Source organism: Nasonia vitripennis (assembly GCF_009193385.2).
Source record: "Nasonia vitripennis strain AsymCx chromosome 1 unlocalized genomic scaffold, Nvit_psr_1.1 chr1_random0002, whole genome shotgun sequence".
Taxonomy (NCBI): Eukaryota; Metazoa; Arthropoda; class Insecta; order Hymenoptera; family Pteromalidae; genus Nasonia; species Nasonia vitripennis.
The window spans coordinates 5,064,049-5,088,409 of NW_022279588.1; the positions used below are offsets into that span (position 1 = coordinate 5,064,049).

Sequence of the window (24,361 nt, forward strand, 5' to 3'; positions counted from 1 at the left end):
AATGTAATTCTCGGGCAATTACCGAAAAGACTAATCATAAGATTTGTCAATAATAAAGCTTTTAACGGCGATAGATTACTAAATCCATTCAACTTGTGTGTGATAGATTACTAAATCCATTCAACTTCCGTGTGTATCGAAGAACGTTTCGATAAACCATTAACACACACCGTAAATTATCGTTAAGTATCGTTTATGCTAAATATGACAATATTTTAGAGATCGATTCTATGCGTCAAGTTATTTTAGATTACAATTCATAAGATGTGCGTACCAGTAAGAACGAACGAACGAAGAACTCTGTCTCCTCCCTCTTTTTTATTAAAGTTCTGCATTGTATGCAGGAGGGAGAGAGGAAGAAACCGTAAAGAAGGGAGAGATTTAAGAATTTCTCATGTATTACGTATATTTTTTTTAACAATCAACTGATTTAATAAATTTTTTTTTAAAAGAAAAAATTGTAGTTGTGTTTTGAATTATTTTTACGTGAAATACGTATGTTTATTTATTTCCTCCTCCTCCTGCGTCTTAAATTTTATTAATATTCTTGTCAAGAAAAAGGTTATAAGACAGAAAGAGAAAAACAACTTTGATAGATTTTTCGTTTACTTTTATTATTATTATTTTTATATGAAATTTATATATTATTAACGCAAAGTATCTGATGGCCAGATTGAATGATGCATTCCGGTGAAATCATTCATGGCTGTGTCAAATGCGAGAAGCATTGGATTCACATGAACCATACCTCCACCTTCCTTGCCCACACTGCTTAGAAATACGTAAGCTGAATTGTCGAATAATCCTATTTGTGCAAAAACGCATCTTAGAATACGGTTTACCGCGACCATAAGAAATATTTCAGCAGAATGAGGTGACCAGTGGAGACTTTGTCGATATGGGTATGACGAAACCAAGTCCAGCTAAAATTGCAATTGTAAAAACTGCTCACTCGAATTAATTATTTCGGTGTTTGGCAAATTACCACGTTGTCCAAATTTCTCCCATAAACTATTTTTTGAGGATCTAGATCTATACCCTCCTTTTCTTTATAATAGGCGATGTAAGCCGCTTTACTAGCCTCGTCGTGCAATTACGTGGCCAGCCCGAGCTCTCCTGTTTTAACTTTAAAAATAAGTTAATGTAATCGGTAAACAATCCGCATGTCGTGTCGTCTTGATTACCGGCTTTAGGGTCGTACTGCGTTATCTCGTATTGCCAGATAACGCTGATATTTAAAATTGTATAACCGAGTTGTAAACTTTTTTTAATCTCGTCCGATACCCATGTACCGCTTAAGCCGCGAGCTTCAGGCGTTACGTGTGTACATAGGACTTTGCTCAAAATTTCACAACAAGTTCTGCATAAGGGAAAAAGTAACCGATTATGCAGACGATACGGTAGCACAGGATGAAAGAGTCTACGCGGCGGTAGAGTCGTACATTTAACTAAGCCCTCAACACGGTAAAAATATTCAAAATTAGGCCCAGTTAGTTAGAGACAGTCGGTGCTGTTATATACGCGCGGGTGTTTTATCGAAAACTTGCCTGTTTTACAAACAAAGGGGTATAAAGAGCAAACATAGATATATTTTATTTTTTCACCTGGTTCGACTTTATGTAAGGTCGCAATGTTACCCGTGCGACCACCGTAAAAAGCATCTCTCGGATTGAAAATTTCATTATGCGCGATCGGGTGATTTTCTATTAAGCGCTTAAAAGCGTTTAAAGTAGCTATATTTGAATTAAAGTCATGCTCCCACATTTCAACTAAAATAAAACCATTTGATCTTATTTTAGCTGAAATTGCTAAGGTACTCTCATACTTTTGATTGAGAGTAGTCCGATCTAGAAGAGGCGCATCGCGCCTCGTTAGATAGCAGATCGGACAGCCATGAAAATAACATCCATGAAACTGGTACACTGTACCGGTTTCTGGATTTTGAAGATCCGCTAAAAACCCGTCGACTTTTATACGACCGAAAAGGGTGTACTCTGGTCCACGCCCGGCATGAATGATTTCCCTGCCTACCTGCTGCTCAACCCATAACAACCACTCTACGGCCTTTTGGCTATGTCTATCGACGCGCACATAACCTTCGTTGCTTATAAGACCTATCAAATTCTCTTTTAGGAAATTACGGGCATAAGCAAGAGAGCACGAGACAGCCAAAGTCACGCTTTCCGTGAATGGAGACAGATTAGCGCAATCTAAGAATATCTGTCTAAATTTTAAACAAGACAGTTACATCTTGCACGCAATAAGAGACTATTTCTCTTCGCATATTGAACTCTTCTCTAATTTATACTTCATTGTACCAATTAAAAAAGTGTTAACGCTCCTTGGAGCTCATCGCATCCCGTGCATAACATTCGGCTGCCAGATAAGGACCTTCATAATCCGCGTTATCATCTGTATTAAACAGATGCGGGAAATATCCTTTCTTTGCTTCTTCCGGCAGACCGAACGAGGCTGTCAATACGGCAAGTTTCATAGGCATAAAATTTATGCTATCTATGAATTTCGTTTTACTGAAACTTATTAAAATTAGTTTTCATCCGTTCATAATTAAGCTCGGAACGCTGCCGGATTCTTTCACAATTCGATTCTCTACAATGTCACGTAGAACGAATTGTGAATCAAATGCTTTTGCGTTATGCGCAATGCAGATGATGTTTTTAAAATTAGTTTTTTTCCGCAAAACTAAATTTAAAAAGTTAGAAATCGGCTCTTTTGTGAAAACGTGTTGGTGAAGGCCACAATAATTGCAAACTTGCGATACATCGTTTTCATTTAAACACGACGAGCATGCAAACTGCGCCACGCATAAATTTACCACGTGTAGGTAAGCGCTATTTTCACCCTCTTCTCTTAGAACGGTGATTTGCGTCGTCTAGAAATCGTAGAAGACGAAAAGAGTTTCCGAGTGAATATTTGTTGTTGTCGTAACTACACGTGAATTTTTTTTTAGAGGTCTAATTTGCATGTAGCAGTTGGCATTTTTCTCATGCACTGCTTTACAATTCGTACAGTACATATTTTTGCAATTATGTTTATTCGAGTCAATATCATAAACATAATGACAACAAGTACAATACTTTACGAATTGACAAATTGAGCGTCACGCATTTTTCGATTTACTTATCGTGTACGAGCCAGGAGCCTTGTGATTTGCGAAGCACTGTGGGTTTTTAAACTCACGGTGGCAATCGTCACAAGTTATGGCCGCACCAAGAGCCTGACACGCTGGTGAAGTATTGCACAATATGCAAAGATTTTCACATTTATGATGAAAAGGCCGCGTATATACTGTGTTACAATCTTCACAGTAATATCGCTGATGCTTTTTCACACATAACGCAGTCAAGTTTAAAATTAAATTAAAATGATTAATATCCCTATGGAACGCGATATTAATTTTTTAAGTATATTTTATATTTACCCCGTCAAAAAATTCTTTCCCGTTAAATAACGCACCCTCTCCACGGCCTAAACTCTCTATATAATACACCATTAGCGCAACTCCGTAATCCAACAAGTATAATTGGAATTTCTGAAACTGGGTATAACCACAGGCACGACTACTCCAGCTTTTTGAGAAATTTCAATTGCACATGAATTCCCATTGAATTAAAGGCGATTTTTCGCTAATTTTTTTCCCAGATCGTGCGTTCGGACTTCGCTTTCTCAAGAAAAACTAACTCGCATGCGATAGCCCGCGGTAGGCATAAATTGTCGTTATTTTTAATAGTCAAAATTGATTGACGATTTAACGCGTCAACCAACTTTGACTCCTGCAGACCATTACCACCGCGTGGTAAGTCTGAATAAGTCACATTTACGCGGAGAGTCTCGTCTATAAAAAATGATTCGTTACTCTGTGTAACGCTACCTATACGGTTCCAAGGATAGTTAAAGTCGAAATCGCGGATCTTTCGCACTGGAAACCATGCGTCGCCTCGAGCAAATCCATCACTATTTACTGTAACGCCGATTAAAATATTTTTATTTAAACCCGTTACTAAATATCGATAAATTTCTAAGAAAGCCGAACGCAGGTAAACAATCATGTTATCTATATTCGGCGTTATTATAAAACCGAATTCTACGTCGCGAGCCGCGGTGAAAAAATTACGAGCACGACGAGTACTCTCATTTAAAATAACGACTATTTTAAAATCACTTCTATCTATTCCTCTGCCTACTTGGTAATGAGGATCTAGTTGTGTTGGTGCTGGAGGTGATGCTGGTGGTGATGTTGACGGTGATGCTGGTGGTGATGTTGACAGTGATGATGATGATGATGCTGGAGGTGATGCTGGAGTGGCATAGCTGGGTGTGTTGGACTCGTCATCGCTGACGTTGGAGATGTCCATATCTTTTTTTAAAAAATACAAGAATTTTTTTTAGTTTAATTTATTTTATTTATTATAATACTATATATAAATTAATTACAGAATATCGTTGACAAATTTTCTTTTTTTTTTATTTATTTATATAAATTACACACCTTGAACGTCGAAACATGTTATCTGTGAAGGATCTGCAGCAGCAGCAGCAGCGGCATTAGCAGCAGCCGCCTCAAGCCAAGCGATGCTGTCATCGGACACCAATTGCGAGTGGAATATGATGCTCAAGCCTTCTTCGTCACTTATGTCCTCGTAAAGAGGACCCTGTGATTGCGCCTGCGGTTCTAGTCCTGCATTGAGGATATCAGCGTACGCAGCTGACCCCGTCTCGAACATCTCGGCAGCCTCAAACATTTGAAGAAATTTCCAAGGTCAGGAAAGCCGGAGAGCCGGTTGATCGGACAGGATATCACAAATTACAGTCGTCCGCTTCTGTTTGCCTCTACGTATCTTCTAAACAAGTCGGGATCGAAGAAACTTTATATCGGCTTGGAATACGATGATTCCACACAAAAATACCAACCGATTATTGAACTAAAGAATACTCAATATTCCAGAGGGTTTAGAATCGATATCGAAAGCTAGCTTGAACTAGAAAATAAACTAGAGGATATTTCGACGCATATCAAATCAAACGGTGTTGCGTTATATATTCAACAACAAGAACGTATAAAACTGAAATAAATAGATATTATTCTAACTACTTCATACGGGATGAAGTCAGTGATGTTCGTGCTCTAACAACAGCTACAACAAACTCAAGAATCTCTTTACGTCCAAAAGACGAAGAGGGCCCTGATGCCATCAATAACAATGCAGAAGCGGAGATTTGATGGATTATTGAACATTGTAGTGTGTGTAAATGAGCGTTATCGGCGTTTAGAACGCGTATTGAATGAAATTAATCAGTAAAAAAATTTGTTACGCAACGAATTTGCTGAAATTTTAACGTTGTATGACTACCATAATACTGAACAAAGCTATGATATTATTAAAAGCATAGTTATTGAAAAAAGAAAATATTTAAAAAACATTTTTAAAAAACTCACCGAACAATTCTTGTTTTCTTGATAATTATTTTGAAATGATTTTCACCGTAATGATAGTACTTCATAGTGACGTTTTTCACGATGAAGTTTACAATATTTTCTGTAATCAAAATGCTCAAAAAATATAAATAACATAACTACCCGATTATTTAAAAAATGTTCTATTGATAACATACTATATACGTCAATCTTTAGTACAAAATATTCATTTTAACAAACTTGTAAAATAAAAAAAAATTTCATCAAAAAACACACATAATAGCATTTCTCTCACTGCTTTTTCTCGTAGTTTTCCTCCAAATCGCACGAAATTTCACCTTGTCAAAAAAAAGGTCGATCCCTCTACACATCCTGTAGGACAAAAAATTCTGCTGCAGCTCATTATACAGATACACTATATAAAAAAAAGGGTCAATGCGCATGTTGTAGCTAGCCAACAGATAAACCCACTTATTGTCTTTTTCATTGTGCAAATGATCTCCTGTAGCGCGGGTGCGATCCCTACACTCACACGGGCCTTGCAGTACCCCCCGCCGGGGACGCGCCACCCCACGTGCGACGCTCTTACGTCATCACCCCTCACCAGAGGGGCCCAACTAGACTTGCCTCGACGAGCCATGGCGCCACCCTCCCCTCCTTTACCTCCCCTACCTGTCTGGTCTGCCTCTGGTTGTGCCTCTCTAGTCACGTTCATTGATAATAAAAATATATATCAATTTTTAAGGATTTCTATCGACAACTGCACAATAATGAAGAAGAACCATCAGCTAGAGAACAAGAACAATTTGACAGAGGAATCTTCGAACCTAGAATACTATTCAACAAAATAAGAGCTAATAACCAGGAAGCACATAATGATTACGTGCTAATAGGAAACAACGTTAATGATGTGCAGCTTAGAGAAAACAATGATAATGATGTGCATCTTGGAGAAAACAACGATGATGATGTGCAGCTTGAAGAAAACAATGATAATGATGTGCAGCTTGGAGAAAACAACGATAATGATGTGCAGCTTGGAGAAAACAACGTTAATGATGTGCAGCTCGGGGAACACGAAAATCTTCAAAATGTTAGAAGAGAAGAGATGCCAAGTACGTACAAAAAATAATGCAAAGAAATAATGCTATACATAATGTAAATTTAAAATTAGATTTGAAATAAGACAAACTATTTTTAGGATTAGTAGTCAAAAAGGGTTTTTTAAAGCCCTTAATTTCTGCATCGATAAATTATTATAGATTACAAAATACTGCAGGATACGAAGAAAGGCAAAGAAGATTTAGGACGTTAGAAAATGGGGTAATAACTGCACGACTTTTCTACATATATAAGTATAAATACATATTTGAATATATGTAATACATAAAATATAATGTTTCAGCGCATCTATTCAGGAGAAGGTATCTCAACTGCTTATGCTAATTATCAGCTGCTTTTAACAGGCAATCTCTCAACGGTTGCTAGAGACTTAGCTATTATGATAGGGTCACCAAATTTACTAGCTATAAGAAATCTTACTGACTTTGAATTGCCCTTAATAAAACTTTATATAAGTAAGTATACAATCCTTATACGATATTTTTATATTTATTCTAAACTTAAAAGTTTACAATAAATATTTTTTTAGGCATTTATCATGATTTAATTGAGAGAAGAAAAAATATATTAATAGAAGAAGGGGCTAAATATCTAATGCAAGTTATGAACTGTCTTGGATATAAAGTAAAAGACCTCAAAACTATCCAAAAAAGGGCCTGAAAAAATACAGCACGAAAATCTCTACCTTTATAATCTCAAAACAGATTTTTTTATTTGTTTTTCAGAAGAAATTCAGTATTTTGGTAAATTTATAGATGCTTTTAAATGTTAACAATAACATAATTATAATTAATCAAAAGAAAAAATGCCAAATAGTTTAATAAAAAAAGTCAGCTTATTGTTATAGAAAATGATTAATAAGTATTTATAACACTAATAAGTGTGTTAAATATTTTTAATATTTAAGTTGGAAAAAAATGTAGGTTCGAAAAATAAGGCTAAGCGTTGATAATTAATCGTCATAGAAGGCCTCTGTTGGTACGAAAAATAAGTCAGTACATACTATTTTCAACACCAGTGTTAATAATAAGTATATATATATATATATATATATACAATATATAAGATGTATTTTTCAATTTCGAATTTTATTCTTGTATTCGCTTGAAATAGTTTAAAAAATGAATTAAACAGTGATATGAATTCAGAAATACTGTAAAATAGCAAAAACGATTATTAAATATGTTTGTTGTTGTTCACAGTATTGTTGAATTCACTCCACTGTTCAAAACATTTTTTGAATAATTTGAAACAAATACAAAATTAAATTTCAACTTTTTATACTTTGACAATGGAGGGTTTATTCGTTTCTTTAAAGCTAATAAAAAAATTATTCTAGTTGAAAAAAGGTTAATCTTTAAGTTATTGTTACAAAAAAAGAGAAAAATAATTACATCACCAAAGGAGAATTCCAAAATAGTATGTTGTCAAAGTATTCATGTGCTTTCATGAGACATGTAAAGCTAAAGTTTAATTTTTGTAATAATTTTTAAAACACGATTATTATACGATGATAATATTGTTTATGTAGAAAATGACGATATCTTTATGTAGAAGAAGATAATAATAATTTTGTTTTCATAAAAACGGTAAAGTTATATCGATCATTTTTATAAAAATGTATTTTTTACTTAAGAAATGTACTTAAAAAATGTTACTAAATTCGGGTTTAATGAATGTCCTTTGAAATAAAATACCTACAGTCCGTCATTACTTAATATCATTATGAATATTAATTTTTCACCTAAAAATGTTTTAAAAAATGAATTATTTTAGCAATGTTTTTTAAATAACTTTGTTAGCATTACATATTTATCGAATGATTGTCGCATGATTATCAAGTATTTATCATGCGATAATCGCATGATTATCACAAAATAATCACATGAATATTATGTGAGAAAAACGTCGGAAATATCACATAATTTATCATATAATAATCACAATTGTGTCTCTTCTTCTCTCCCGCACATTCTGCATTTTCTGTCTTCTTCTTTCATCCAGTAGTGGTTGCCTCTCGTTTCGCTTCCTAGTCTAAATCTTGCTATCTTTTCCAGTGCCCCTCTCCTCCTTTCTCCTGTCTCTCCAAGATATTCCGGTATTTCTCCTTGTTCCATCAGTAGTTCTCTTACCTCTTCTGCATATTTCGACCCTCTTATTTCCTCTCTCCACTTTTGCCATTGCGTGTCCTTGTTTATCCTTTCAATTTCCTCATCTACCCCTTCACCCTCTTCTACTCTCCTGTTGTGTTCTTCCACCGATATACGGCATTTTTCTAATTCGCTACTTCTTACATCCTTCCCTCTTCCTCTCCGTATCTCTTTTTCTCCCTCTTTTTTCAGTAAGCTCCAGCATTCTCTTAGCAAGGAGTTTTCTTTAGCCTTCCTTAATTTTCCCTCGTATCTAACTGCCCTTTTTCTTGCTCTTGTTTCCAGTTTGAAGCGTTTCGTCTCCTAGTGTAAAATGTGTGCTGGAGTTGTTCTCTCCAGTTTCAGAACCCATTTCATGTATCTTCTCTGTATTATCTCCAGTTCTTCCTGCACTTTCCAACCCCAAATCTCTGCTCCGTACTCCATTATGCTCTGATCTAGTGCGTCGAAGAGTTTCATCTTCAGCTTCCAGCTCTCTTTAAAGATTGCCTACCCTATTCCCCATACTGTGCCTAGCACGGCAATTGTCTTTCCTTTCACTTTCTTGATTTGTTCATCTTCCTTCCCGTTCTCTTTCATAGTGTAGCCTAGGTATTCAAATTTCTTCTCCATCTCTATCTCTTCTCTCTTCCACTCGAACTTCTTCTCTCTCTTCCTTCTTCCCCTGTTTCTGAATATCATAATCTTTGTTTTCTCAGTTCTAGTCCCTTTCTTCTGAATCCCTTAAATGTTTTCAGCATTTGCTTAAGTCCACTCGCGTTCGTTGCTAAGAGCACCACATCATCCGCGTATGAATTCGACCATATTTTTTTTCTTCCTAGAATGATCCCGCCTTGTATCTTCCCCATCTCTACTTCTAGTTCTGCCATTGCCACATTAAAAAGTAGTAGACTAAGTGGGCATCCCTGTCTCACCCCTTTTTGCGTGACGAAGCTACCTACTTTTTTTTCTCCTATGTTCACTTCGCATTCCGTCTTTTCATAAATCTCTTCAACCCTTTCTCTAATCTTCATGCTCACTGCCAGTCTCTTCATCATTCTCCATATTTCCTCCCTATTTATTTTGTCGAAAGCTGCTTTCATGTCTGCGAAGCATGCGTAAACCTTCCCACCTTTCTTCCTCAGCTCTTGCTCCACTGCCTTACTCACCACGTATATTGCATCTATCGTCCCTCTCCCTTTTCTTAATCCCATCTGCGTGTCGCTCAGTCTGTTCTCTTCTTCTATCTTCTTCTCCATTCTCCCTCTTATCAGTTCTGCATATATTTTGTATCCTGTATCAATTAGGGTTATCCCTCTGTAGTTTTTACATTCTCCTTTATCTCCTGTTTTAAAGTCCCTTTTCTCCATTCTTCTGGTAGTCCCTCTCCTTTCCATATCTTTCCCAGTAGCCTTATAGCCTATAGCCTTTTCCTTATGCCTAATCCCTATAGCCTTTTCCTTATGCTTTCCTCTTCTCCGCCTCCTGTCCATGTCTCCTGCAGGCAAATGACGTCGAATTCCCGTAGAAATCCCCATCCTTCCTCGTCTACCCCTTTAAGTCCTGCCACGTTCCAGCTCAATACTTTCAGAGTTTCTTTTTCTTTCCCTTTTTCTCTGTCTTTCTTCTTTCCCTTATTCTTGCCTTCTTCCTCTTTTCCGAAAAAGCTGATCCTTTCTCTCATCCCATATAAACTCCTCGTCTACCACCGTCAGTTTGTTTCTTTCTACTTTAACTTGTTTCCCTTCGCTTCTCCACTCTTTCGCCAGCCCGTTCAGCTTCTCTCTATTTCTCCTCTCTATCCAAGTTGTGTCGTGATCTATGAAGACGTCCGTGCCCTTTAGTTTATTCTTAGCCTCCATTATCTTTTCCTTTTCCTTCTCCTCTTTCCCTTTACTTCCTGTTTCCGCCTTATCTGTCTTCTCTCCTTCTACCTTCTCCTCCAACACTTTTACCCTTTCTTCCATTTTTCTTTCCAGTTCTTCCCTTTTTCTTCTCTCCTTCTCCGCATCCCTCTTCACTATTTCCTCCAGTTCCATTCTTTCCCTTTTCTCTTCTTCCATTAGCCGCCTTACCTCTTCCACCTTTTCATTCATCTTCTCCTCTGCCTCCTTCCACCTCTTTTCCCACTTTTCTCTTTCCCTCCTTCTCTCTTCCTTCACTTCGTCCATCTTCTTTAAAATCTCATCCAGTGACTTTTGCAGGCTATCCATCTTCTCTCCTCCCTTTTCTACTGCTTTCTTCTCTGCTTTTGTTGGAGTCCTCGCAGTTTTATTACTCCTCTCGAACGGGCTTTTCTCGCTTATCACTTCTGTCTTCTCTCTTTTCTCCTTTTTTTCTTCCTCCGGTGTGCTTCCCTTTCTTTTCTTTCTTTTTTCTGTGAGGGTTAACTCCCCCCTCTTCTTCTTGTCGCCCTTTTTACTTTCCCTCCTAAGGAGTGCTTTCCCAGTGGTTTTCCGCTCTCTTCTCATCGCGCCAGTTCAAATCCTCGCGGGGTTTTGACTCCTGTTCCCGTTCCTCTTCGTTCCTCTTCGTTCCACTTTGTTCCTACAATTTCTTCTATCTAGTCACTACTGTAGTTCATGGTTTGCGGCTTTACCGCTCTCCCCTCTATCTCTATCCTTGTCTACTTGCCTTAACCTCACTTTATTTCTCTCCTCTTCTCACAACGCGTACGATTCAGCCAAAAGGCGCCTAAAAACTCTGCTTTAAAAGTATTTTTATTTAAAAATTTAGAAAAATTCACAACAAAAGTATCTGGGTAGTTTTAGTTAAAAATGCATCCCTTATGAGCTACAAATCATTGAAAATAGGCAAAAATTGCTTGAAACCTCAACGTTGACCAGCTAGAACTCGAAGCCAATTGAAGGAATCGCGCTGAAATTTTTGTTGGTAGTCAGGTACAACATATAGAACATATATATATATATATATATATATATATATATATATATATATATATATAGTTTGGGCAAAAATTAAAATTTTCATCTTTAATTTCACAGAGAACCACCCATATATATAGTGTATCAATCAAATAATTAAATAACTATTGTAATATTTGCATTGCTTGTTTACTCATTATTATTTATACAAATTGTTCAGTTAAGTTATCGCCATTATTGTTCCTAAATATATACCATAATAACGAGTTAATTATTTTTTTTTGGCGGGACATTGTCTACGGATAAGAGCATCAGATCTCGATTAAAATCATCGTCTAATATCTGTCATATCTCGTTGACGATGTTCAGGTGCCAGGACGACGGGACATCGTCTACTAATGAGAGTACCAGATCTCGAATAAAATTCTTGTTAAATATCTGTCTTATCTTGTAGATGATATCCAGGTATCAGGAAGACGAGACATCGTCGACGAATGGAAGCACTAGGTGTATATATATATCTTATAAAGACCAGAAATATCAACCTATTTACTTAAATATATTATGATATACATATGTATATCATACCTCTTTCATGTTTCTTATCATGTTTATCCTCAGCATCCTGTAATCTGGACCACATCTGATAATTTTTATCCGGCATTTTGATACATATAATTTTATGCGATTAGTGTATAAAAAAAAATAAATTTTATCACATCAATTAAAAGATATTCATGTTTGTACGTACGAACGTATGCTACTTAGCTAATGTTCACTGTTAATCAACGATCACGTGTATCATTCTTCGAATTGAAAGATAATATAAAAAAATATAGAAATTATTTTGACAAAAAATTGAAATATTTTATCGACCTTTTTGCTTCAAAGAACAAAAACAGACTGAGGAATAAAAGCATTGTCCTGGCTATTTGTATACAATGCTACAAACGCGTAGCCTGCATATACAAACATCAAGGCAATATCAAAATAAGTATAGCCTAAACTGACTCCTCAATGCTTACTCCACTATAATACAACGATCACGCACATCATCCTCCAAATAGTAAAATATATCGAAAAAATATCGATATTATTTTGTCAAAAAATTGTCATATTCAACTGACCTCTTCGCTTCGGAGGGCGAAAACAGACTAAGAAATAAAAGCACTGTTCAGGCTATTTATATATAATGCTGCGCATGCGTAGACTACATATACAGACATTGGAGAAATATAGACATTTACTGCTTCGTCCACTATAGTACAACGATCACGTATATCATACTTTAAATGAAAAAATAAATGCATAAAATAAAGAAATTATATTGTTAATAAATTTTCATGTTTTACCGACTTTTCCACTTCAAAGGGAGAGAACAGACTGAGGAATAAAAGCACTGTCTTAGCTAGTTGTATACAATGCTGCGCAAGCGTAGACTGCATATTTAAATATCGGAAAAATATTATAAGTCATTATCTGCACAGTGATTCCAACGCTTTCATTGTTTTCTCTTAAAGCGTTAGCCAACGTTCTTTTGTTGCCCGACTCTCACGGCATGGACGTGATGCTAAGGAATGTTTTCGAGAGTTAAATTCAAATATGACTAAAAAATAACGCTGCATTAAATAGTATGCTGCTGCCGATTTTTACAATACATCTTTACAGATTCCAGCACTGCATTCAATAGATACTGCTGCCGATTTTTACAATATACTACCCTGGTAGAAACGTTAATGGTTAATAAGCTAAGTTTTGGGCCACTTAGCTAAGTTGTGGTTAACAATTTGAATAAATAAGAGTTTAAACATTATTAATGCATAGATATACACATTAACTCAAAATAAAACAGAACATTTACTTGAAAGTTGTCAAATGACTGTTACAATCCAAAAATTATAGAAATGTAATAAAACATGCAAACGTTTTAATGCAAGAAAAAAGGGAAAAAACAATTTTTAACTTAAAAATAATACTGTGTTGGTATAATAGACACGCATCACTAAAATATTAACAACATTTTGCTTTATTTTTTTACATTCAAATTTGATAATAATGGTCAACTAAACTTAACTTTTTAACGGTTTTCACTCGTTAATTTTCTACCAGGGTATTATTATAGATTTGTGCGCTGCGTTTATATTTATACTGCTGCTGATTATTATATTATTTAGATATGGAATCCAGCGCTGCATTTAATCGATGCTGCTGCCAGTTTTTATAATATATCATTATAGATTTTAGCGCTACATATGCTAATATGCTGTTGCCAAGTATTAACATTTTTTAACATGATTTTTGTTTCTGTTTTAAAAGTAGTACGTTTTTAAATTTTCTTGCTACTGTATCGATATTAGGGCTTTGTTGAATGCACCGATTTCTTAAAGTAGCATAAATATTTTTTATTTCCACCACTATTGTAGCTTTCAGTCGTTTGTCTTTCTGTAAAGTTTTGAATTTTCTGCTGTTTGAGGCTACAGTGGAATTTTTGGTTTGCATGTTTGTTTTCTATCATCTAATACTTTTTTTCTGGCTGCTGAAGAAGACATGTTGAAGATATGCATACAAAATGAGAGCAGGTAGTGAGGAGGACGTGGAGAGTAATAAAATAGAGAGTTTAGCTAAAGTGCTTAGTCTTTTTTGTGAAAAGGAAAACGAGTAAGGCCTAGCGCTACGCGAGTAGCTTCCTTTTTGCTAATCGCTATACTACGCTTTTTCAGACCCATGAATTTTCATCGATCTCCTGGGCTTTATCATCCTCACTGGAGTTGTCTCAACAGAATAGAGAAACTGATTAATAATTACACCGGCACACAAAATAAAAAAAGTTGTCTGCGCGAGAAATCAGACCTATCTATCTTTATGTTTTTCGGGTCGCTGAATTCGAATATAAGGTCAGTTAGGCCCCATCACGTCAGGGTCAAGGTCAGTTGGAGGTCAAATTAAGAAGAAAAGGTTTAAAAAATGAAAATGCCATATATTTATGTTTTTTTGGTCGCTGAATCCGAATCCGGAATCAGTTTGGCTCCATCTCGTCAGGTTCAAGGTCAGTTCGAGGTCAAATTGGGAAGTAACGGTTAAAAAAATTAAAATACCATATATTTATGTTTATTTGGTCGCTGAATCCAAATCCGGAATCAGTTTGGCCCCATCTCGTCAGGTTCAAGGTCAGTTCAAGGTCAGACTGAGAAGAAATGGTTAAAAGAAATAAAAATGCCATACATTTATGTTTTTTTGGTCGCTGAATTCAAGTTTCATTCTGTTTTATCTCTTTCCCAGCGTGTTACCATCGTATAACATCTACTGCAAACTTTTTGTGGCACCCAGTTTACATTTTGATTGGCTAGTTCAATACCAAAGCATTCACTGTAAATCAACTTAAACTTTTCAGATAATGACCTCATGTTTTTTTCTATTTACATATTTTACATATTCTCCACACACAAAACAAAACAAATTACAACTTTTATTACACTCATGTGAATGAATTCTTGTAGCATTATACTCTACAGAGGCCAAGTCACCCACCACTGTAAAGCTGCGGTCGCTTGATGACGACGCCTGCGGGCCCGCTTTCTCACCCTGACCAGACGCCGATACTGGGGTTCCGAATCCCTGCATCAAGTCCTGGGTAAACGGCTATCATGCCGTCATGGCAGGCACAAGTGATAAGTGTCTTACGATGTTCTGCTTCATAACGGAAACAGGTTTGCATCCATTCCCATAGCTCACTCGACTAAGCTGAAAGAGACTTATGAAAATTTAGAAATTGTATTGGAAAAAATAAAGTACTTGGAACATAAATGGAAAATTTGTGGTGATCTTAAAATTGCAACCATGATCTTAGGACAACAATCAGGTTTTACTAAAAATCCCTGCTTCTTGTGTTTATGGGATAGTAGAGACAAGGTAAATCACTACGTTAAGAAAGTATGGCCAACTAGAACACATTTTGAACCAGGATCGAGGAACATTATACGTACGCCATTGATTGACCCATCAAACTATCTGCTACCACCACTTCATATCAAACTTGGCCTCATGAAGCAGTTCGTCAAAGCTCTGGATAAAGATGGCGATTGTTTCCAGTATTTGGGAGAAAAGTTTCCCGCAATAAGTGAAGCTAAATTAAAAGAAGGTATTTTTGATGGTCCTCAAATTCGTACTCTATTTGAAGACGAAACATTTATCACAAAAATAAATGACACAGAAAAAGCTGCATGGCAAAGTTTTAAAACTGTTCGTGAGAACTTTTTAGGAAATAAAAAGAGTGAGAACTATCAGGAACTAGTTGAACAAATGTTGGAGAATTTCAAAAATTTGGGTTGCTTGATGAGTTATAAAATGCATTTCTTACATTCCCATCTTGATTACTTCCCTCTTAATCTAGGAGATGTCAGTGAAGAACAGGGAGAACGATTTCATCAAGATATAAGTGTAATGGAGAATCGATACCAAGGAAGATGGAATGTCAACATGATGGCAGATTTTTGCTGGACACTTAAGAGAGACATTAAAATAAATAACAAAAAGAGAAAAAGAAACCCATTGCATAGGTCATTTGAAGTAAAAAGAGTTCGTTACAAGAGAAAAAAGGAGTAAAGAAAGACATCGATAGTTACTAAGCTAGTGGAAAAAAAGCAAAATAAGAAAAAAATATAAACGAAAGCAACTTTTCTCTGTACACAAGGAAGATATTATGTGATTAAATAAGATTTTTTACAATTTTTCGGTATCTTTTTCCATTTTTGGAAAGTTTTGATATGACATTTTAATCGGTTTAAACTGTTTCTTCTCAGTTTGACCTTGAACTGACCTTGACCCTGACGTGATGGGGCCAAACTGATTCCGGATTTGGATTCAGCGACAAAATAAACATAAATATATGGCATTTTAATTTTTTTAACCGTTACTTCCCAATTTGACCTCGAACTGACCTTGAACCTGACGTGATCGGGTAAAACTGATTCCGGATTTGGATACAGCGACCAAAAAACATAAATATATGGCATTTTAATCCTTGTAAACCTTTTCTTCTTAATTTGACCTCCAACTGACCTTGACCCTGACGTGATGGGGCCTAACTGACCTTATATTCGAATTCAGCGACCCGAAAAACATAAAGATAGATAGGTCTGATTTCTCGCGCAGACAACTTTTTTTATTTTGTGTGCCGGTGATTATCTCACCGTATTTAATAGTTTATAATTTAGATCGTTACGCAGTTGAATTTGCAGAGCTTTTGTAAAAATTTTAGCAAGTTGATCTTTCGATTTAACCCAATCAATCTTATTATATCGCTTGTTAACACATTTTTTAACATAGTGTTCGGGTGTTTTAACCAGGTATTTATTTCCTCCATTTACTTTCGCACAAGATATCGCTTACACATTATCGCATCGCAGGACAATTGGATATAAACTTTTACTCAACATGATCATCACAGAGTTATGTAATGACATTGCCTCTTGGCAAGTCTTACTTATTGCTACATATTCAGCTTGACATGTCGACAAGACCACGTTCTGCTGATTGTGCGTTCTCCAGGTGACAGTATTATCAAAGAGTTTGATTAAATAGCCACATGTCATCAAGAAATTCTTGCAATCTTATGAGCTTGCATAAGAGTACGCAATCATGTCTTTAGATGCACTTTGGAAAGTCAACTTATAGTTTTTGATTTTAGCCAGATATTGAAAGACTCTCTTTACTGTATTCCATTAGAACACAGCCAGATTGACTTGATATCTGCTAAGAACCTTGACTGCAAATGATATATTCGGTCTTGTAGCACTCTAGATATAGCAATGATCCCATTGCTTCTCTATACAATCGATTTGGTATTCTACTCTTAGTATAATCTTTCTCTAGTTTATTTTTCCTATCAAGGCTCGCAACCTCACTGAAACGCAAAGAAGTTTTTACAGGTTTACATTTTGTAGAGCCAATTTTCTCTAACATATTATCAACAAGAGCAGCCTTACTTAATTTTATAAACTGTCTATCAAAGTCTCTATCAATTTTAATATTCAAAAACTCTTTTGGGCATCCAAAGCCCTCGATGTTTAATTCTAACCTCAAATTTTGTGCTGACTTCAAGAAACAGTTTGTTATCAGGTCCTGCTAAAAGTATATCTTCTACATATAGGACAGCTATAACTAATTTCGCATCCCTTTTAGACATATAAAAGTATGGATTACTGTCATTAGTTCAAAAACATAGTTCACCCATCACACTTATTAATTTATCGTTCCATTTCTTAGGACTTATTTTAAACCATAGAGTAATTTATAAAGTTTCCAAATAAAACGCTTTTTGTATCGTTACTGTCTTGCACTTACTCTGGAACTAGCCAAAAGACACGCTCGCTCGTAATATAAAAATTAAAATTTTTTAAAGTTATAACTTAATTACAAAGAACGAACTAAATATTAACATTTATAAGAGATATATCTAAACATACAATAAATATAATTAAATGAAATAATCAAAAGTTATTATAAAATTAAAAAGTAGATCAATTTATATCTTTTTTAATATACAATCAAGGACTCTAATGCTGGTTGTATTTCAATCCTAAACTTTTTTAATATAGTAAATACAGAGAAAATGTATTAAAATTTTTAACCATTTTTATATTCGAAAATAGTTTTTTTATAAAAATAATAGAAATTAGAAACGTGTCATTGGGGTGCATTGTAGGTCGGATTATAAATGTTTTAATAAAGTTGGATGATTTTAATTTCATCATATTATATTAGTTATAATATTTAGTATACTCAAACGATTATATATACATTATAATAAAGATGAATTCTTAATTTTTATTTATATATTACTATTCTGCTAAAAACAACCAATTAGACCCGATAAAAAAAACTATTCGGTTTGAATACGTTTTTGTAATCCATTATAACCGATTTGCACCGATTGCACGACTCTCTCTCTCTCTCTCTCTCTCTCTCTTTCGCTGTCTACTCCATACCGGCCTCGAGCTCGAACGCACGTGCGCGACTCTCGCTATACCAGCCCGTAGCCCCCTCTGCTTTTACACTATAGTAGCCCGTGAGCTCTGGCACGGTGGCTCCCGCCGCTGCTGTACCGGACCCGCTTCTCTCTCTCTCTCTCTCTCTCTCTCTCTCTCTCTCTCTCTGTCTCTCTCTGTCTCTTTCTCTCTCTCTCTCTCTCCCCTCTCTACGCCATACTCGCGCGCGTCCGCCAAAGCCGCCATCTATCTGTCGCTCGCGTATACCTGCTGTTAGGCCATGCACTTATATACGGCGCGCGTCTTTTGCCAAGTTGCACAGATGACGACGCAGATTCTTGAAGGAGATATCTCCGTCGTGCCACTCTAAACCGTGTACATCGAGAGTGCAGTAATTATTCGTCTGCTGCATATCCGCGGGTAATTCGGTAAAACTGCACGGCGCGCGAATGATCCAATGACCAACTATACGGCTCTGGAGAGATAAAACTCCGACTTCTTTGGGAGTAAATTTTTTATTTATATCCCGAAAGCCTTGAATATCGATCACGTAGTCCGTCATGATGACGATGATGCTGTTGCTGCTCGAGTACGTTAGGTGCTGGCTGAGAGTGTGCGTGCGCATCAAGCGCTAAAATCCGTTACGATTTGGCGACTAGAGTCGATTTCCAGAACGTTGTACTCTGCGTAAACGATACAGTTGATAGCAATGAGAAGAGCCGTCTCGAATCTCACTTTTATGCGTATGCTACCCGAGCGCACGAGATTCCAATGTGTGGCACAGTGTGCCGATAAATCAGGAGTGAGATCGAAGGCCGTCAAAAAATTGACTTTGTAATAGTTGTAGCGATTGATGCCAAAACCTTCGTTGAGAAAATTCACGCCTTTGCCCGTGTAACGTGTTTGAAAAGCGTCAATGTAGAGTTTGTCGAGACCCGTGAAACGTGGCTGCAAAAGTTTGCTTGGAATTTGTACGCCGTCGACGTAGAGAGAAATATAATTTATAGAGAAGTGTTGAAAATTAAAAGGGTTTAACGCGCGGTTTCCTTTGAATGCTTTGTTTTCCACAAAGCCCAAGATTATTCTCTTCGGCAGCTGACCGTGTATAACGTTGTCGATCGAATCACCCAATATTCCCGAGTGAAGAGTAAACGACTTAACTTCGACTCTCGTTATGGGATATTTAGCCGTGGTTTTCGATAATGCTTGCGCATGAGCCAGTAAAACTCCAAGGACTGCTTTTTACTCTGCGAACTATGAGTGTAGCTTCTTTGATGCTGAGTTTGAATTTTCCATCGGTTGTCGCGTCCATCAGACAAAAAGCATCCTTACTCCTCACTAGACGTACGCGCATTTCTACGCCATTAATCAGCATTTTATCCTGATTAAAGAGGTCGTGATGTAGATGTCCAATCATGTCAAAGTATCGTCGATTCTGTGTAAAATATTTGCGATTTTCCAGCCCTTTGTTCACGATCATAGGTGCTGTGGCAGTGCTCACCGAATTAGCTGGTGAATCGAAACCGCCGCTCGTGTCGTAGTACCACAGACTCCCTGTAAGATGTGACTCTTTAGCAGCCGGAGCGTAGTTGAGAAGCGTCTCGATGTACGCTCTGTAAGGATAGACGTTATTAGGCGGCGAAACAAGTTTCTGATTGAGAAAAACGTCAATCTGATTGAACATTGAATGCATGAAATTGTTGATCGGTCCGACTTTAAGGTCTTCGGTCGTTGCGGTAGCCTCGTCAGTGGGTACGAGTTTAGCTTGAACATGAAGCATAGTGTGAGCCAGATCAAAGTAATGCTCGCTACCTGCCGGAACGACAAATTCCAATGGTGCGTCGACATCGTCGCTAAGAGACGACACAGGCTTATAATGCAGAAAGTTGCTGCTTTCAATATACGTTTGGGTGGCTGAAAGCGTGAAAAGATCCAGCTCGCTGGACATGCATTCCGTCGAGTGAGAATGTAAAAATGCCATTTTTACCCCAAACTAAATACGCCTAGGACCAAAAATATCCGTAACACTTCTCAAACTCTGCTGATGCTGCTGCTCAGCACTTCTCTTTTTAGGCCTCTTCTTCGTTTTTCTCGTGACTCTTCTTCCGTCCTGCCGTATGTTGTTTGCGTTTTTTGCTAGAGCCGATTGTACTCGATGTACGTGTCTTTCTCAACTGACGCCTTGGATGAACTGCGCGTGATTTATAACCAGAGCCTTTCATCATTTCTGCTATCTTTTCACCGGCTTTTATGCTCTCTTTGCCCACAGCTCTGGCACCGGAAGCGATGTACGGAAGAATTTTGCGAAATAAACCCCCGAGCCACGCACCTACACCTCGTCCGCGCTGATACGTTGAACCGGAATAGACGTGTCTCACTCCTCCACCGCCTACTTGCTCGTCGTAGTAGCGTATGTAGTGACTCATCGTAACATAGCGTTGATCTTTCTCTCTCTCTCTATCTCTCTCTCTAACGATTACGTTTAAAGTGAAGCGTAACCGTCAGCGTTCCATATTCGAATGGTATTCGCACTCCGTGCTGATCCCTTATATCTATGACAATCGAGCGAAAACTGTGATGTAAAAGTGGAATATAATGAGCAGGTGCAAAATGTCTCACGATATTACTGCCGAATTTGTACTTTGCACTATCCACGGAAACTATACGCAGTAGAGCAGCTTGAGTGTCGTCTACAGTGTGTGGCTCGCATACATCCGTGTACACGTAGAGCTGATCGGGAATAGCTCGGGAAAGCGATGCTGGTCTGTTTCCTAGCACGAGTACACTGCCCATTGACGATGTGACAAAGGTGCCGTTTTTTCGCCGAGTGTCGGAATCTTCGAAACCGAAAATACGGCAAATTTTTTCGTTAAACGTTGTCTGATGCTGATCATCGCAGGCACACTTGCGCTGTAGCATATAGTAGCCCTTTTGAAAGGGTGCAGCTTTGAGACGCAGGTGATCAGGCGGCTGATTTAATTATTTCGTTGGCTAGTTGCTGGATTTTTAAATAGACAAATTCAAATGATGAGACGAACGCGAGAACAAATCCAGAACTATATCGTTCGATGATTCTCGCATCAAGTCGTCGAGAATCAGTCATTTTTTCTTTCCCGTATCCACGGAGTAATCGCTTCGCTGCGGAAGTCCCTCTCGAAACTCGATAGGTATAGCAGCACTCCCGCCAACTTTGAATTCACTGCGGTACGTCTCTTGCCACTCGGTATCGTAGAGCAGAACCCTGTCGAAGCGAGCATCGCACATGTCCGACAGATGCTCGAGAAATTTTTTCAGAAAGCAGCTTTTTCCAGCTCCTGTCGGTTCTGCTATGCACGCTGTAAAAGGATGCTTCCAACGCGTATCCATCTTTTCGACTAAAGCGCTCTCTTCCCGAAAAGCGCTTTTTATTAATATTATTCCTCTACCGCAGAGGGCGGCGGCGGGCGCGGGCCGCGTATATGCGTGTACTCTCGCGGACCTCGTATACGCGTATACTCACGCGGGCCGCGTATACGCGTATACTCACGCGGGCCGCGTATACGCGTATACTCACGCGGGCCGCTTATAAGCGTATATTAGCGGCTACGAGTATCATCAGCGGACGAGCCGTCTATACGCGTGCATGTACGGCTCGCCTATAAGCGTGCGACGATGAATTGCGCATCATACCCTCGTGCGTTGTGCGCGATGCATATTATATTTTCAAAGTCCGTTTTGGCGCGTGCTACAAGCTGTAGCAGCTGACCAACGGGATCTTCGGTAAATACATGCTCGCGCACACCGCACGAGGGCCACCATTCTGAAATGTCGTCAGAACTTATGCACTCCGTGCACACTTGCTGTGAAACGCAGACATTCGGGACGTGCATCTTTATGCTTTCATTGCCTCGATACGATGCTTCTTGCATCGTTTCCAGATCGCAGAAAACATAAAGATATTTTTTCGCTGAAGCATCATTTTTTTTCGGCTGTATAAAACAGTGTTGATTATAACCGTGTGTCGACTTGCAATGTCGACACTAATTTTTGCCGCACTCGTGCTTACCGCGCTGCCGGTTCACGCTTTTGCAGCAGGTAAGACAAATCTGCAGCACATCACACAATCGCTTGTGCTTCACTTTGTATGTGCCGAAAAAACTGCGATTGCACGATGCGCATTTTTGCAAAGCTTCGTTTTCGCTACAGGATGACGAGACGAAGCAGCGCGAACACAGCTGCCTACAGTTGTGATCCTCGATATTACTGTAGCCGCGATTGCAAAAAGTACAGAAAAATGTTGCCTTCGCAGCTCCAAAAATATTGACGATCACGTCGTAATGAAGCTCGGAGTAGAACAAAAATATTACGGTTGTGCAGGCATCGCAGCGTCCGTCAAAAAATGGTGCTTCACCGCTGTCCATCGAGTCTTTCTCGTAAGCAACTAAAGCTGTACCACGGGCAGTAAAATAATGCTGGAATTGACGAAGCTCTCGTACACCGCAACCTACGCGAGGTACGAGAACACCGGCATCCTGGCACAATTTTAGAGCTCGCTCATGCTGTAGTTGCCTACAACCGTCGCGGATGACGTTCCACTCGGCTCGCATCGCCGGGGTATCGTTCGTCTGAAGCGCGATTTTCGCCTCGCCTACAACGAGCGCTCTCGGCAGACAGACATTGTCACGATTGCCGATCTGAATGATGGACCGTTGAGAAACGCTGTCGACGGCCAAGTTTTTCCGTCGAGAGCCACCTACACCTACAGGCATCTCTACGACAGTCAAACTGTTGAAAAGGTTGGATCAATAAACAACAACTTGAGGTTTAATTATTGTTGAAGTATATTGTAAAAGGCTTGAGAGCCTAGCCGGCGGCACGTCTGCTCACATCGGAGTCTTACAGGCAAGAGAGAGAGTGTATAGTACAGTACAGCATAGTCTGCTCTACACACGGAATATGATATAGTACGTAATACGCGATTAGAGTATAGCGCGAGACATGCGCAGTTCGTCAGCTCTCGCGTGAGCTCGTCTCAATGCACAAAATCGCAGTTGACTAATAGATGGCGCGACGTGTACCATTTTGGTACTAATAATCAAGATTATAATACTTACTATATTACAACACGCCTCCTTAAGTTTATAATCTTGATCTTTAGCATTAACTTTTCATTTTCGATACATTTTTCTATTACATTTCAAATTAATCTTAGCGCTTTTCTATTTTCTATAAACTTTGTTTTATCTAGACTTTTCGTTAACATATCTGCTAAATTGAATTGAGAGTCTATTTTTATAATATCAATTATGCCATTTTCATAATTCTCATTAATATAATGATATTGCACTTCAATGTGCTTCGAGTTTTTAGTGAAGTTACCATATTTTGCAATCGCAATTGCACCTGAGTTATCCTCATACATATTAATTGGTTTATCGAATTCTACATTGAACATTTCGCTTAATAAATTTTTTACAAACAATATTTCTGTTACTACTTCTGACATAGCAGTATATTCTGCGAAAGTTGAACATTTGGTTACAGTGCTTTGTTTATGAGTTTTCCAGAAAATTACATTACCATAAAGTCTTATTACAAAGCCTGTTGTAGATTTTCTATCTACATTATCACCTGCATAATCAGAATCTACCATACAATCTAATATTTCGTTTTTCAAGTTATCACAATATGTCAATTTTAGATCTTTAGTTTTATACAGATATTTTAGGATTCTCAATGCATATTTATAATGTGTTTGGTCGTAGCAACTTTGGTATCGACTTAAATAATTTACGCTATACGCAATATCTGGCCTTGTGCCTG

The 24,361-nt window shown here is 37.7% G+C and overlaps 2 protein-coding genes across 7 annotated transcripts in view; one reads left to right on the forward strand and one right to left on the reverse strand.

Annotated features, from left to right (window-relative positions):
- Nucleotides 1–24,361, forward strand: part of LOC107980542 — a 530,828-nt gene that overhangs the window by 2,566 nt on the left and 503,901 nt on the right. For all 6 annotated transcript variants that reach the window (XM_032601222.1, XM_031923477.1, XM_032601223.1 and 3 more), the window contains exons 4-7: nucleotides 6,183–6,552; nucleotides 6,639–6,760; nucleotides 6,843–7,014; nucleotides 7,089–7,302. In XM_032601222.1, coding sequence (XP_032457113.1) covers nucleotides 6,183–6,552; nucleotides 6,639–6,760; nucleotides 6,843–7,014; nucleotides 7,089–7,219 — 795 coding nt within the window. In that variant the 3' untranslated portion in view covers nucleotides 7,220–7,302. The remainder of the gene's footprint in view (nucleotides 1–6,182; nucleotides 6,553–6,638; nucleotides 6,761–6,842; nucleotides 7,015–7,088; nucleotides 7,303–24,361) is intronic.
- On the reverse strand, nucleotides 10,323–11,159 carry LOC103315452 (histone-lysine N-methyltransferase, H3 lysine-79 specific-like). The gene has a single exon (XM_008204289.1). It carries the CDS (start codon nucleotides 11,157–11,159, stop codon nucleotides 10,323–10,325), a length of 837 nt encoding a protein of 278 aa, XP_008202511.1.

Excerpts from the sequence above, each read along its gene's own strand:
- LOC103315452 (XM_008204289.1), bottom strand. The coding sequence starts at position 11,159 with ATGAGAAGAGAGCGGAAAACCACTGGGAAAGCACTCCTTAGGAGGGAA.